A 13,638-nucleotide genomic window follows, 5' to 3' on the forward strand; every position below is an offset into this window, starting at 1 on the left:
CTTTTTCATTTTCTTTTTAATGAAAATAATGTTCAAAGATCCCAAATCCAGTTTCAAATACTTCCCTTTTAAAACTGCCTCTTTTTTTTTTTTTTTGATGGATACACTGCTGAACTGAACACTTTTTTGTAGTAGTCATTAAATTTTCCATTTAAAGAGGTTTTAGTTGTTTAAATATCTCTTTTCTAGTGAAAATGTGTATTGACTGTGATACTTATTTTTTGTTACACAGGGTCTCAAAAATAAGACTGTGACTGAAGGTGAGTCTGTCACTCTGGAGTGCCATATCTCTGGTCATCCTCCACCTACTGTGACATGGTACAGGGAAGACTACAAGATTGAGAGCTCAATGGACTTCCAGATCACTTTCAAAGCAGGACTTGCTCGCCTTGTGATTCGTGAAGCCTTTGCAGAAGACAGTGGAAGATTTACCTGCACTGCTACCAACAAGGCTGGGAGCGTCAGCACATCTTGCCACTTACATGTGAAGGGTAAGTATACGTATCACTGTAGAAAGATTATTATTTTATTAACTGCATATTACTTATAATGTAACTTAGATATTTCGTCAGTTGTCAAGTAGAACACGTGCCTTGATTTACACTCCAGGGCAGTTAGGAAACAGAACTGGAAGAATATAAGAAAAAAAAAAAGAAGGCTGACAGACTCTTAATTTGTACTCTCAGTGCAAGTTCCTGGTCCTCTGGCCAACTAGCTACTTAGCCTTCTTCTTTCTCTTTGTGTTAGCTAAACTCATTTCTTAAGCATTATTCTCAAGTATTCTACCATTCACTATATCATATTTGCCTTGCAGTTTCAGAAGAAACTGAAGCTCGAGAAACCATTTTTGAGAAGGCTGTTACAGAAGAGAAACGGTAAAGTTACTTCCTAAACAGATTGGTCCTACTGTGATCATTAGTTTCTTGCACTATATTTATGAGAGCTTCAGACATCAGATCACTTACCTGTACTTTAATCTTGTTTCAGCTATGTGGAGACAAAGGATGTTGTAATGGAAGATGTCTCTGTTGCAGCAGAGGAAGTAACGGGAGAACCCATACCTCCTTTCTTCATAAGAAAACCTGTAGTACACAAACTAATTGAAGGTGGGAGCATTATTTTTGAGTGCCAAGTAGGGGGCAACCCAAAGCCACATGTCTACTGGAAAAAAGGTGGAGTTCCTCTTACGACTGGCTACAGGTATCTTAAAAAAAATGCACAAAAACTCTTTAAGCATATTTTTAATAAATGTTTAATCGGTAATACCATAATTTTGATTCCTTATTGATGCTGAGCTAAATTAATCTGTCTTTTCACTCATTTCTGTGAAAATGATAGGATTGTGATGTGTAACTTGAGGTCTGCTGATTTTAAAAATATAAATATTCAAAAGATCATAAAATGAGAAATGCTACATATTTAAAAAAAATCTGGAAGAAATGTTGCATTTGTTTTACACTGTCTGTACAGTGTTTGCATTCTGTCTATGCAAATGTCTATGGAAAGCAAAACACTTTCTAGCAGAAAAAATATGCTTCTGTAGAACTGACTCATATATTGACTCATTTAATGACCCGTATTAGAATAAACTATATACACGCTGCATGTAATGTTTTACCATGTCTAATAAGTAGATCTCTGATACTTCAATTCTGCTCTTTGTATTTAATTTTTTAGTGACAGCTAAAAGAAAATAGGCCTGTTCTCTAGTTTCAGTATGGTTACTTTTCCTGAGCTTTTCTGCAGATTCATTGAGTTAGAATTGCCTGCAAAAGTTTCTCTCTTTTTTTTTTTTTTTGGGTCTTGTATTAGTTGTACAACTAATCAGAATCACTGTTAAAGGAAATTCATGAAAAAGTCTGCTCATAAGAATTATGGAGATCTTGTACTTTTATGTTTTCTATAGATACAAAGTGAGTTACAAACGAGAAACTGGGGAATGCAAACTTGAAATTTCCATGACTTTTGCCGATGACGCCGGAGAATATACTATTATTGTTCGTAATAAACACGGAGAAGCTTCTGCAACGGTCTCCTTACTAGAAGAAGGTACATTGTAAATTAAAGGAATGGGGAAAATACTTTTTACAATTCATTTAAAAAAGAGAAAAAAATTCTAAATTGTGCTGCAAATTCTTTGCAGTTTAGTTGGTTCAGTTCAAGAAACATAAAGAGAATGTGCTGATACCTGTACTAACTGGTGGCTCTGTTTCTGCCAGGTAAAGAGTTTGACATCAGGTTCATGATGGATTTATGTTCTTTTCTAGAATGTGTAGCTATAGAAATGTTCTGTATGTTTTAAGAGTGTATGTAACACATTTGCAGAGTTATGTGGGGAAAGGAGGTTAAAAAAGTAACAGGCTTTTCTATTACAGGAAAAGAAGTTAGCTTAGATCCACACAATATCCTCATCTATAAATTGAAGAGAGATGGGTTTGAGAAGTGGACTATTTGGTAGATAAGGGATTGGCTGGATGGCTGCAACCAGAGAGTTGTGGTCAACAGCTCTATGCCCAGTTGGAGGCCAGTGAAAAGTGGTGTCCCTCAGGGCTCTGTCTTAGGACCGGTGATGTTTGGTATCTTTATCAATGACATAGACATTGGGATCCATTGCACCGTCAGCAAGTTTGTAAATGACACCAAGCTGAGTAGGTGCAGTTGATAGAACAGAAGAAAGGGATGCCATCCAAAGGGAGCTGGACAGGCTTGAAAAGTGGGCCCATGTGAACATAATGAGGTTCCACAAGTTCAGGTGCAAGGTGTTGCACCTGGGTTGGTGCAATCCCAGACATGAGTAGAGACAGAATGGGAGAACTCATTGAGAGCAGCCCTGCAAAGAAGAACTTAGGGGTTCTGGTGGACAAAAAGCTTGACATGAGCCAGCAATGTGCACTTTCAGCCCAGAAGGCCCTTTGCATCCTGGGCTGCATCAACAGAGGCATGGCCAACAGGTTGAGGGAGGTGATAGTCCCCCTCTACTCTGTCCTCATGAGGCCCCACTTCTTGGAGTACTACATCCAGGTCTGGGACTCCCAACATAAGAAGGACGTGAACCTGTTGGAGCAAGTCCAGAGGAAGTCCTCGAAGATGGTCAGAGAGCTTAAGCACTCTTTCTATGAAGAAAGGCTGAGAGAGGTGGGGATGTTCAGCCAGGAGTTAGAGTAGGCACTGGGGAGACCTCACTGTGGCCTTTCACTACTTAAAAGGGGTTTATAAAAAGAAATGGAAATTGACATTTTACATGGGCAGATGATGATAGGACAAGGGGGAATGGTTTTATATTAAAAGAGGAGAGATTTAGATTAGGTGTTAGGAGGAAATTCTTCGCTTAGAGGGTGGTGAAGCACTAGGACAGGTTGCACAGAGAAGTAGTGGATGCCTCATTCCTGGAAGTGGTCGGTTTCAGGTTGGATGGGTCTCTGGGCAACCTGATCTAGCAGGTGGCATCCCTGCACATTGCATTGGGGTTGGAACTAAATGATCTTTAAGGTCCCTTACAACCCAAGCCATTCTATGATAAAATTCTATGATTATTTTCAGCTGTCCATGTAAAAAGCATGAGAATCATTTAGGTTGGAAAAGACCTCTAAGATCATCAAGTCCAAACATTAACCCAGCACTGTCACATCTACCACTAAAAGAGGTTACAGGAGACGGAGCTGTGGGGAAGGAAGTAAATATAGTCACTAAAAGTGCTTTCACTTAAAGAACTAGAATACTTATAATGCAGAATAAAACTTTTACCTGTTTATAAAACTAATCTGAGGGCAGCAGTCTACATTTTATTATTAGTTGCATTTTATTGCCTAGGCAGACAGAATCTCTGCTCAAATCACAACCCTCCCCCCATCATTGTACAAAATAACATTAGTTTTACTAATGTTAATTAGTTTCACTGTTGTACAAAAGCAACAGTAAATTAAGTTTGTACTTCTTTTCTATTTCAATCCAGTGAAAACCACAAACACTTAGCAAAGTTAATGTTTTGTTAATTCTTAGCTGATTACGAGGCCTACATAAAATCGCAACAAGAATTGATGTACCAAACTCAAGTGGCTGCATATGTACAGGAACCTAAAGTGGCTGAGGTAGCCCCACCTATTTCATATGGTGACTTTGAAAAAGAATATGAAAAAGAACAAGCCCTAATTAGGAAGAAAATGGCAAAAGATACCACGGTGGTCAGAACTTTTGTGGAAGATGAGGTATGTCTACCACTCCATGCTCATTTTGTATCCTGACGAAAAGAACTGTTTGAAATCTTTTTTAATTTTACCAGTACAAGTCATTTCTTTTCAAGGGCATTACCTGACATATGGAACTAATGGTCTTGCTTTTTTGTACAGGAATTCCATATTTCTTCTTTTGAAGAAAGACTTATCAAGGAAATTGAACTCAGAATTATTAAGACCACCTTAGATGAACTCCTCGAGGAAGATGGAGAGGAGATGATGGTTGATATTTCTGAATCTGAAGCTATTGAGGCAGGATTTGATTTAAGATTAAAGAATTACAGAACCTTTGAAGGCACGGGAGTTACTTTCCATTGCAAGACAACCGGATATCCATTGCCAAAGGTACTCCAAACCTGTATGACATTTTTGTATTTAAAAAACCCTCTGGTGCTCTACTTGAAAACACCCTTAACCATCTCACTGTCATAAATTCTACATTCTACACAGAAAATGGCAAATCTCAAAAGAAATGCCATCTTTTGTTTTGATATCAGGCTGAATTTTTCATTTGTCCCTTAATACAGCAGTGTTAGATTGGTTAGCTATTTCAAAGGTACATTAGGTTTAACAGTTAAGTAGGTCTTGCTTCTGAATTTCTGTGAGTTAGCACTCACAAGTGGGGAGCACAGTAACAAGTCTGGTCTAGGTCACTTTGCTCTCCCTCAAAAAAAAGGCTTTATTTCTGTTTCTAGCTCAAGAATATAAAAATTTATGTTTCAGGCTACTGTGGAAACATATTACTTTAGTCTAACATTTTTACTTAAACTAAGAAAATGTTAATACCTCTAGAGCAACAATGCATCAGCTGAAAAATAGAACGTTGTAATTGTTGTATGTATGGGCCATTACTGGATATTTGTCTTTAGCAGGGTTCACTTAGCATTCCTGTTTCTTTCCATGCAGATTGCATGGTACAAAGATGGTAAGCGCATAAGGCACGGAGAGCACTACCACATGGAAGTTCTGCAAGACAGCAGTGCCAGTCTGCGTTTGCCTGTTGTTTTACCTGAAGACGAAGGAATTTATACTGTCTTTGCCAGTAATATGAAAGGAAATGCCATTTGCTCAGCAAAGCTCTATGTTGAGCCAGTTGCACCCACGGCAACTCCAGGTTATATGCCAGGACCAGAAATTATGAGAAGATATAGGTAGGTACACACTAATACACATTTCTTGAGACTTCACTCTTCTGCAATAAAGACTGTCCAAAACCTCATTATACAGAGGCTAAACCACTTAGGTTATCAAAGCTTGCATACTTCTGGAGAGGTTCTAAATGCTGTTTTCATGGCTTGCACTGATTTATGTGCCAAGTTAATGTCTGATTTGCCTTCTTAGTGAGCACTGCAGTTCCCAGAGTGCTATCTTTCACATGCATATCCAGCCACGGTGTCAGATTTACAACCTCAATAGCCATGTCTTTCTTAAAGTGGTTATGTTTCAGAAAGAAAAAAAGAAAAAAAAAAAAAAAAAAAAAAGAAAAAAAAAAGAAAAGAATTGTATTTGGAAGTTTAGTACTGTATGCAACTCTTATTTTCCACTCTTGAAACAGCTGTATTTCTATAACAGAAAAAATCCAATGATGCCATATTCTATCTAAATATACATATATGCACACACATGCAAAAAGCATACACTGGATTACATCTGTGTCTGTACAGTATCTGAAAAAAATAAATTTCACTGACTGTGGTGTATCCTAATACGATTTGTCCATACAAATTGCTGTCAAAAAGAAAGAAAACTGACTACACAATTTCTCACATAGATAAATTTAAACACTTTAAAATATCTTGTTAAAGGCAAAATTTGAGCTTTGATTATCATGTCAGCCCATTGCTACATAACAGTGCCATATCTTTTCTAATCCTTCCAGATCTATTTCTCCACGCTCTCCGAGCCGTTCTCCTGCCCGCAGCTCTCCTTCTCGTTCTCCTGCCCGCAGATTAGAAGAAACTGATGAAGGACAATTAGAGAGACTATATAAGCCAGTTTTTGTGCTGAAACCTACATCATTCAAATGCTCACAAGGGCAGACAGCAAGATTTGACTTAAAAGTTGTTGGCAGACCTATGCCAGAGACATACTGGTTCCATAATGGTACATCAGTTTCATTTTCATCAAAGAATAATTTAAAAAAATAATCTTATGAGAATTTTACATCTTGTTGGGACACATTCTGAGTGCATTCTTTTTTGTTCATTTGTTTCTGCAGGCCAACAAGTGGTTAATGATTACACCCATAAAATAGTGATAAAAGAAGATGGCACCCAGTCATTGATCATTGTTCCTGCTATGCCCGAAGACTCTGGTGAATGGGCTGTAATTGCTCAGAACAGGGCAGGCAAAGCTTCAGTATCAATGACATTGACTGTGGAAGGTATCTACTGTGCATGCTATTTTTAGGTGGCTGGGCAATGTTTTCTATTAAAAAATGTAGTTATGTCAATTCCTCTTGTGGTAACCTTCCCTTGCTCTTTCAGCTAAGGAAGACCTAGTCAGACCACACTTTGTGGAAAGGCTGAAAAATGTTAGTGTAAAAGAGGGCTCTAGACTGGAGATGGCTGTGAAAGCTACTGGTAACCCTAATCCTGACATTGTGTGGCTGAAGAACAGTGACATCATTGTACCTCATAAATATCCCAAAATAAAGTAAGCAGTTGTGGTTTTGGTTGGTTGGTTGGTTGGTTGGTTGGTTTTGTTTGTAATAGTAAAGGAGTTAATAATCAGTCATGTAAAGCACTGATTTCTCAGTACTCTGCAGGCAAAACTGCCATTGAATTCAAGGCTTCATATTATCATCGTTTTCTGCTTGATTTGTAGGCACTGAACTCATAAACATGAATAAATGTAAGCAGCATTTTTGCTTACAAAAAATTGCTCCAGTGAGTTGCCTTTGGAAGCTTTGATCTCATTTTCGAGAAGTGCAAAAATGAGTAACAAAAAAGTGCAAAAATGGATAACAATGAAGTGCTAAATTTTTTTTTATAAATTGTTTTAATATTTCAGGATTGAAGGAACAAAAGGGGCCGCTGCCCTTAAAATTGAATCTACTGCCAGGCAAGATGCTGCATGGTATACAGCTACTGCTATCAATAAAGCTGGGCGGGACACTACTCGGTGCAAAGTAAATGTTGAAGTTGAACATGCCGAACCAGAACCAGAAAGGAGGTTAATCATTCCAAAAGGGACCTACAAAGCCAAGGAAATTGCTGCACCAGAGTTAGAGCCTCTCCATTTGCGTTATGGTCAAGAGCAATGGGAGGAGGGGGATCTTTATGACAAAGAAAAACAACAGAAACCTTTTTTTAAGAAGAAGCTCACATCGTTAAGACTCAAGCAATTTGGACCAGCACACTTTGAGTGCAGGCTTACACCAATTGGTGATCCAACCATGGTGGTGGAATGGTTGCATGATGGCAAACCCTTAGAAGCGGCTAACAGGCTCCGCATGATCAATGAGTTTGGGTACTGTAGCCTGGACTATGGAGTAGCCTATTCTAGAGATAGTGGTGTGATCACTTGCAGGGCAACTAACAAATATGGTACAGATCATACATCTGCTACCCTTATTGTGAAGGATGAGAAAAGCCTTGTGGAAGAATCCCAGTTGCCAGAAGGCAGAAGGGGACTGCAGCGAATTGAAGAGTTAGAAAGAATGGCACATGAAGGTGCTCTTCCTGCAGTTGCAGTGGATCAAAAGGAAAAACAAAAACCAGAAATTGTTTTGGTTCCTGAGCCTGCAAGAGTCCTGGAAGGTGAAACAGCTCGATTCCGCTGCCGTGTGACTGGTTATCCTCTACCCAAGGTCAACTGGTACCTCAATGGACAGCTCATTCGTAAGAGCAAAAGGTTTAGACTCCGTTATGATGGGATTTACTACCTGGATATTGTAGACTGCAAATCATATGACACAGGAGAGGTGAAAGTCACTGCAGAGAATCCAGAAGGCTTTATTGAACATAAGGTGAGAGTTGAGATCCAGCAGAGGGAAGACTTCAGATCAGTTCTTCGTCGGGCTCCTGAACCCAAACATGAACCTGTAGTGACAGAGCCTGGAAAACTTCTCTTTGAGGTACAGAAGGTAGACAAACCTGCAGAGACAACAACCAAAGAGGTGGTGAAGCTTAAAAGGGCTGAAAGAATCACTCATGAGAAACTTTCAGAGGAATCTGAGGAGCTACGCAGTAAATTCAAGAGAAGGACAGAAGAGGGCTATTACGAAGCCATCACTGCTGTGGAACTTAAGTCTCGCAAAAAAGATGAATCATATGAGGAAATGTTAAAAAAGACAAAAGAAGAACTTCTTCACTGGACCAAAGAGATCCCAGAGGAAGAGAAGAAAGCACTTCCTCCTGAAGGCAAAGTCACCATTCCAACATTCAAACCAGAGAAGGTTGAGCTTAGTCCAAGCATGGAGGCTCCCAAGATATTTGAACGAATTCAAAGCCAGACTGTAGCCCAGGGGTCAGATGCCCACTTCCGTGTGAGAGTGGTGGGGAAACCAGACCCTGAGTGCCAATGGTTCAAAAATGGTGTGCAGATTGAAAGGACTGATCGCGTGTATTGGTACTGGCCTGAAGATAATGTTTGTGAACTGGTCATCAGAGATGTGACTTCTGATGATTCTGCCAGCATCATGGTGAAAGCAGTCAATATAGCTGGTGAAACTTCTAGCCACGCTTTCCTGTTAGTACAAGGTAATTTTAAATCTCTTACTTTTATTCTGCTGCCTCTCATAGTGCCTATTATATTTAAGTTTACATGGCCACTGCGCTGTTGATTAATTGCATATTGTTTTGCAGCCAAACAGTTAATTAGCTTCACCCAGAAGTTACAAGATATTGTTGCTAAAGAGAGGGACTCCATGGCAACATTTGAATGTGAGACATCAGAACCTTTTGTCAAAGTGAAATGGTTTAAGGATGGAATTGAGATTCATTCTGGAGACAAATACAGGATGCACTCAGACCGAAAGGCTCACTTTCTTTCTGTACTAGCTATTGAAGTGTCTGATGCTGATGACTACAGCTGTGCACTGGTAGAAGATGAATCCATAAAAACTACTGCAAAGCTTAATGTTGAAGGTAAGAAGCACACAGCTCCATACCATGGAGTACTTTTAAAGTGAAATCTGCTTCAGGAAGAAATAAAACAATTTAGACTACTGTCTGATGCATGAAGTGTTCAAGCTACTTTCATAGTTTTGAAATCCGGTATTAAAGTTCATATATATATTCATGTAAAGTGGTTACATTTTGTGTATATATATGTATTTCCTTAGGCTCAGTTTCGTAAGAAATGTTTTCATCATGGGTATCTAATCAAGCTCATTCAGGAACGTAATTATTTTTACCTGTAGGTGCTGTCGTTGAGTTTATTAAAGAACTTGAAGATGTTGAAGTCCCAGAGTCCTTCTCAGGTGAACTTGAATGTGAGGTTTCCCCAGAAGATGTTGAGGGAAAATGGTATCATGGTGATATTGAACTCACTTCTAATCATAAATATGTGATTGCATCCCGCCGTGGTCGGCAAATCCTCACTATTAAAGATGTTAATAAAGATGATCAGGGAGAGTATAGCTTTGTTGTTGACGGGAAAAGAACTCACTGCAAGCTAAAGATGAAGCGTAAGTATTTCTAATATTTATATCATATATATTATATGTTTTATATTATGTATTGTTATATCTCACACTCTCTTAATATTCAATATTCTGCTTATCTATTTTGAGGATTAATTAATTTCATTTCATTCCATAGCTCGTCCCATGATTATTCTTCAAGGACTTACTGATCAAAAAGTGTGTGAGGGAGATATTGTGCAACTTGAAGTTAAAGTCTCTCTAGAAAATGCGGAAGGTGTCTGGATGAAAGATGGACATGAAATTCAATCAAGTGATCGCATTCATATTGTGTTGGATAAACAGTCTCATATGTTGTTGATAGAAGATGCAACAAAGGAAGATAGTGGAACTTACTCTTTTAGTGTTCCTGGTCTTGGTCTATCCACCACTGGACAGGTCACTGTGTACAGTAAGTCATTATCATGAATTTGATTTTGTGCTTGATTTTTTGAGTTCTTTATGATAACTCTTTAAAAGTATAGCTTTTTCATGATGTTTATGTTTGTGACTTGGCAGGTGTGGAAATAATAGTACCCCTCAAAGATGTTCATGTAGTTGAAGGAACAAAAGCTGTTCTTGAATGCAAAGTTTCAGCACCTGATGTATCTTCATCCAAATGGTACCTAAATGATCATCAGATAAAGCCTGATGAACGTGTACAAGCTGTGTGTAAAGGCACTAAACAGAGGCTAGTGATTACCAGAACCCATGCATCAGATGAAGGACATTACAAGTTGATGGTTGGCAAAGTTGAAACAAGTTGCAATGTCACCGTTGAAAGTAGGTTTTGTTTATGGTGCAATTATTTTTGAAATAATTTCTTTAAATACAAAGTAGTGGAAGAAACTAATATATTTGTAATGTGCTCTTTTCTGTAGAAATTCAGATTATCAGAGGTCTTCGTGACATCACTTGCACTGAAACACAGAATGTATCTTTTGAGGTCGAGCTTTCCCATTCGGGGATTGATGTAATTTGGCATTTCAAAGGGCAAGAGATCAAGGCTGGTCCTAAATATAAAATTGAAGCACATGGCAAAATCTACAAATTGACAGTGGTGAAAATGATGAAAGATGATGAAGGAGAATATGTATTTTATGCTGGAGAGAAGAAAACATCTGGAAAGCTGATAGTAGCGGGTTAGTAGGCTTGAAGTCCAAGATTCTTATTTTATTGTGATTTAGAAACAATGCTCAATGTACTGTAGTTTTTAAATGTAGCAATTTTGTTATTTCTATACTTTCTTTGCCTTCATTTTATCGTTTATTCTGTTTTCCTTGATCTTCCCCTTATCTTTTCTAATCCATAAAATATGAATTCAACAGAGCTTTTGAGTAAGTGTTTATACATTTTGCTAAATCAGAATCATAGTAACAAACACTATAGTATGCTTTTGATAAAATTAATGTAAGAAAGAAGGTTTTTTTTTTTTCTTAAATGTTTGGTGTGCCTGTGTTGATAGCAAAAATAATAAGTTAGAATAACTAGGATAGAAGTAAGAAATATTTTTCATGACATTCAGGTCAGATTCTATTCTTGATTTTTCACAGAACTCAGTATGACTATGGGCACATTGAAAACTAGGGCAGAGAATTGTATTCAGAACCTGCTTTTCATGTGGTTGCATTTCTGTATAGGGGCAAGCTGAACAGATGTGCAACAGCAACAAATGTGCTTTTGCTTTCCAACAGGCGGTGCCATTTCAAAGCCTCTCACTGACCTGACGGTGGCTGAGTCCCAGAGAGCTATTTTTGAATGTGAGGTAGCAAATCCTGAATCGGATGGCCAGTGGCTAAAAAATGGTAAACCATTACCTATGACCGATCAGTACCGTGCTGAATCTGATGGTGTAAAGAGGAGGCTTAATATCCCTGCCACAAAACTAGATGATATGGGTGAATATAGCTATGAAATAGCAAGCTCAAAGACGTCTGCTAAACTCAAAGTTGAAGGTCAGTATTTAGTGGTTTTGTTTGTATAATAACTATCTGATGCCTTTAAGACAGTCTAGCATCACTCACTGTGTCTTAGATCAGGCCCTGAGATACAAACATATTTTATTTCATATTTTGAAAATAATTTTGTATTACGACACGCTTTGTGAGGTAGCAAAACTTACTGTATTTCAAACTGTCCATATTTGGAAGTTAGCATGATATTTTAATAAAAAGCATTTTATTTGTGGTACTGGCAGATAGAAATAATTGCTAGCATATCAAAATTGCTAACATATCAAATAAATAAAATTTGTTTCTCGTGGATAGTACAAGTAAATGTTCTTTTTTTGTGTTCCAAGCACATCACTTTGGTGGAAACTGTATAAATTAATATATACATAATAGATTTTAAAATGAAACACCGTAATTCCATTTTATTAAGATTATTATATTTACTATAATTTTTAAATTTTGGTCTGTTTTATCAATATTTTATTTTTTTCCCAGCTGTTAAGATAAAGAAAACTCTAAAGAACTTGACTGTGACAGAAACACAAGAGGCAGTTTTCAGTGTGGAACTGACTCACCCTGATGTGAAAGGAGCTCTGTGGATTAAAAATGGTGTTGAACTTGAATCAAATGACAAATATGAAATTTCAGTGAAAGGAACTGTTCACACACTGAAAATCAAACACTGTGTTGTCACTGATGAGTCTGTTTATAGCTTTAAGCTTGGAAAAATAGGAGCAAATGCCAGACTTCATGTGGAAAGTAAGTCAATCTATTTTGAAAATTTGCTTTAATGTGTGGTTTGAAATACAAATCAAGCACATTGATGAATCTTGCTAACTTTCTTCCTTAAGCTGTCAAGATCATCAAAAAACCAAAGGATGTGACTGCTTTGGAAAATGCTGTTGTCTCCTTTGAACTAAGTGTATCCCATGATACGGTACCAGTCCGGTGGTTCCACAAAAATGTTGAGCTTAAACAAAGTGATAAATACAAGATGATCTCTCAAAGGAAAGTTCACAAGCTGATGCTGCATAACATATCTCCTGATGATGCTGGAGAATATACAGCTCTTGTTGGACAACTTGAGTGTAAAGCTAAGCTGTTTGTGGAAAGTAAGTATTTTAAGTTTGTAAGAAAGTAATTATATGAGTTGCTATACCAACTCATATAGAACAACTCGATCTCACACTTCATAGACTTTACTCTTGTTTTTTGCTGTCTTGCACACATACTGACTTTTAAAAAATACTTTTATTCTTTTCCTTTTTTTTTTTTCTTTTTTTTTAACTCACAGCCATACACATCACAAAGACCATGAAAAATATTGAGATCCCTGAGACCAAAACTGCCTCTTTTCAGTGTGAAGTTTCTCATTTCAATGTACCTGCTGTCTGGTTGAAAAATGGTGTGGAGATTGAAATGAGTGAGAAGTTCAAAATAGTGGTCCAGGGGAAACTCCATCAGCTGAACATCATGAACACAAGCAGTGAAGATTCTGCAGAATACACATTTGTCTGTGGAAATGACAGAGTCAGTGCAACTCTGACTGTAAAACGTATGTGAATATTAAATTAACCAGAATATTTTACAGTTAGCAATAATAGAATTTATTTTAATACAGGTACTTGGTACAATTCAGACAAAAACAGCAGTCTTGTGAAGATATTTTCAAATAACTGTATGCCACATAAGTTACATTTTAAAAAGAGATATAGAAGCTGTGCGCTTGAAAGTCAGGTCCTTGATCCTTCTGTTTATACCAACATCCCTAAGCACCAGGTCACTATAGGAGACAGATTTGGGATTCCTATGTCATTCAGAAGCTTTA

The 13,638-nt window shown here is 37.6% G+C and overlaps 1 protein-coding gene across 1 annotated transcript in view; it reads left to right on the top strand.

The window, feature by feature from the left end:
• LOC106029845 (titin) overlaps window positions 1–13,638 on the top strand; it is a 244,523-nt gene that overhangs the window by 17,260 nt on the left and 213,625 nt on the right. Inside the window, exons 17-36 of the mRNA XM_066999168.1 lie at window positions 233–491; window positions 815–875; window positions 988–1,200; window positions 1,907–2,049; window positions 4,000–4,205; window positions 4,347–4,577; window positions 5,139–5,383; window positions 6,112–6,335; window positions 6,451–6,615; window positions 6,719–6,887; window positions 7,245–8,935; window positions 9,041–9,322; window positions 9,598–9,864; window positions 9,998–10,270; window positions 10,378–10,641; window positions 10,740–11,000; window positions 11,553–11,813; window positions 12,306–12,569; window positions 12,662–12,922; window positions 13,105–13,365. Of these exons, the coding sequence (XP_066855269.1) occupies window positions 233–491; window positions 815–875; window positions 988–1,200; window positions 1,907–2,049; window positions 4,000–4,205; window positions 4,347–4,577; window positions 5,139–5,383; window positions 6,112–6,335; window positions 6,451–6,615; window positions 6,719–6,887; window positions 7,245–8,935; window positions 9,041–9,322; window positions 9,598–9,864; window positions 9,998–10,270; window positions 10,378–10,641; window positions 10,740–11,000; window positions 11,553–11,813; window positions 12,306–12,569; window positions 12,662–12,922; window positions 13,105–13,365 (6,001 nt within the window). The remainder of the gene's footprint in view (window positions 1–232; window positions 492–814; window positions 876–987; window positions 1,201–1,906; window positions 2,050–3,999; window positions 4,206–4,346; window positions 4,578–5,138; window positions 5,384–6,111; window positions 6,336–6,450; window positions 6,616–6,718; window positions 6,888–7,244; window positions 8,936–9,040; window positions 9,323–9,597; window positions 9,865–9,997; window positions 10,271–10,377; window positions 10,642–10,739; window positions 11,001–11,552; window positions 11,814–12,305; window positions 12,570–12,661; window positions 12,923–13,104; window positions 13,366–13,638) is intronic.

The sequence above is a fragment of the Anser cygnoides genome, chromosome 6, assembly GCF_040182565.1.
Source record: "Anser cygnoides isolate HZ-2024a breed goose chromosome 6, Taihu_goose_T2T_genome, whole genome shotgun sequence".
Taxonomy (NCBI): Eukaryota; Metazoa; Chordata; class Aves; order Anseriformes; family Anatidae; genus Anser; species Anser cygnoides.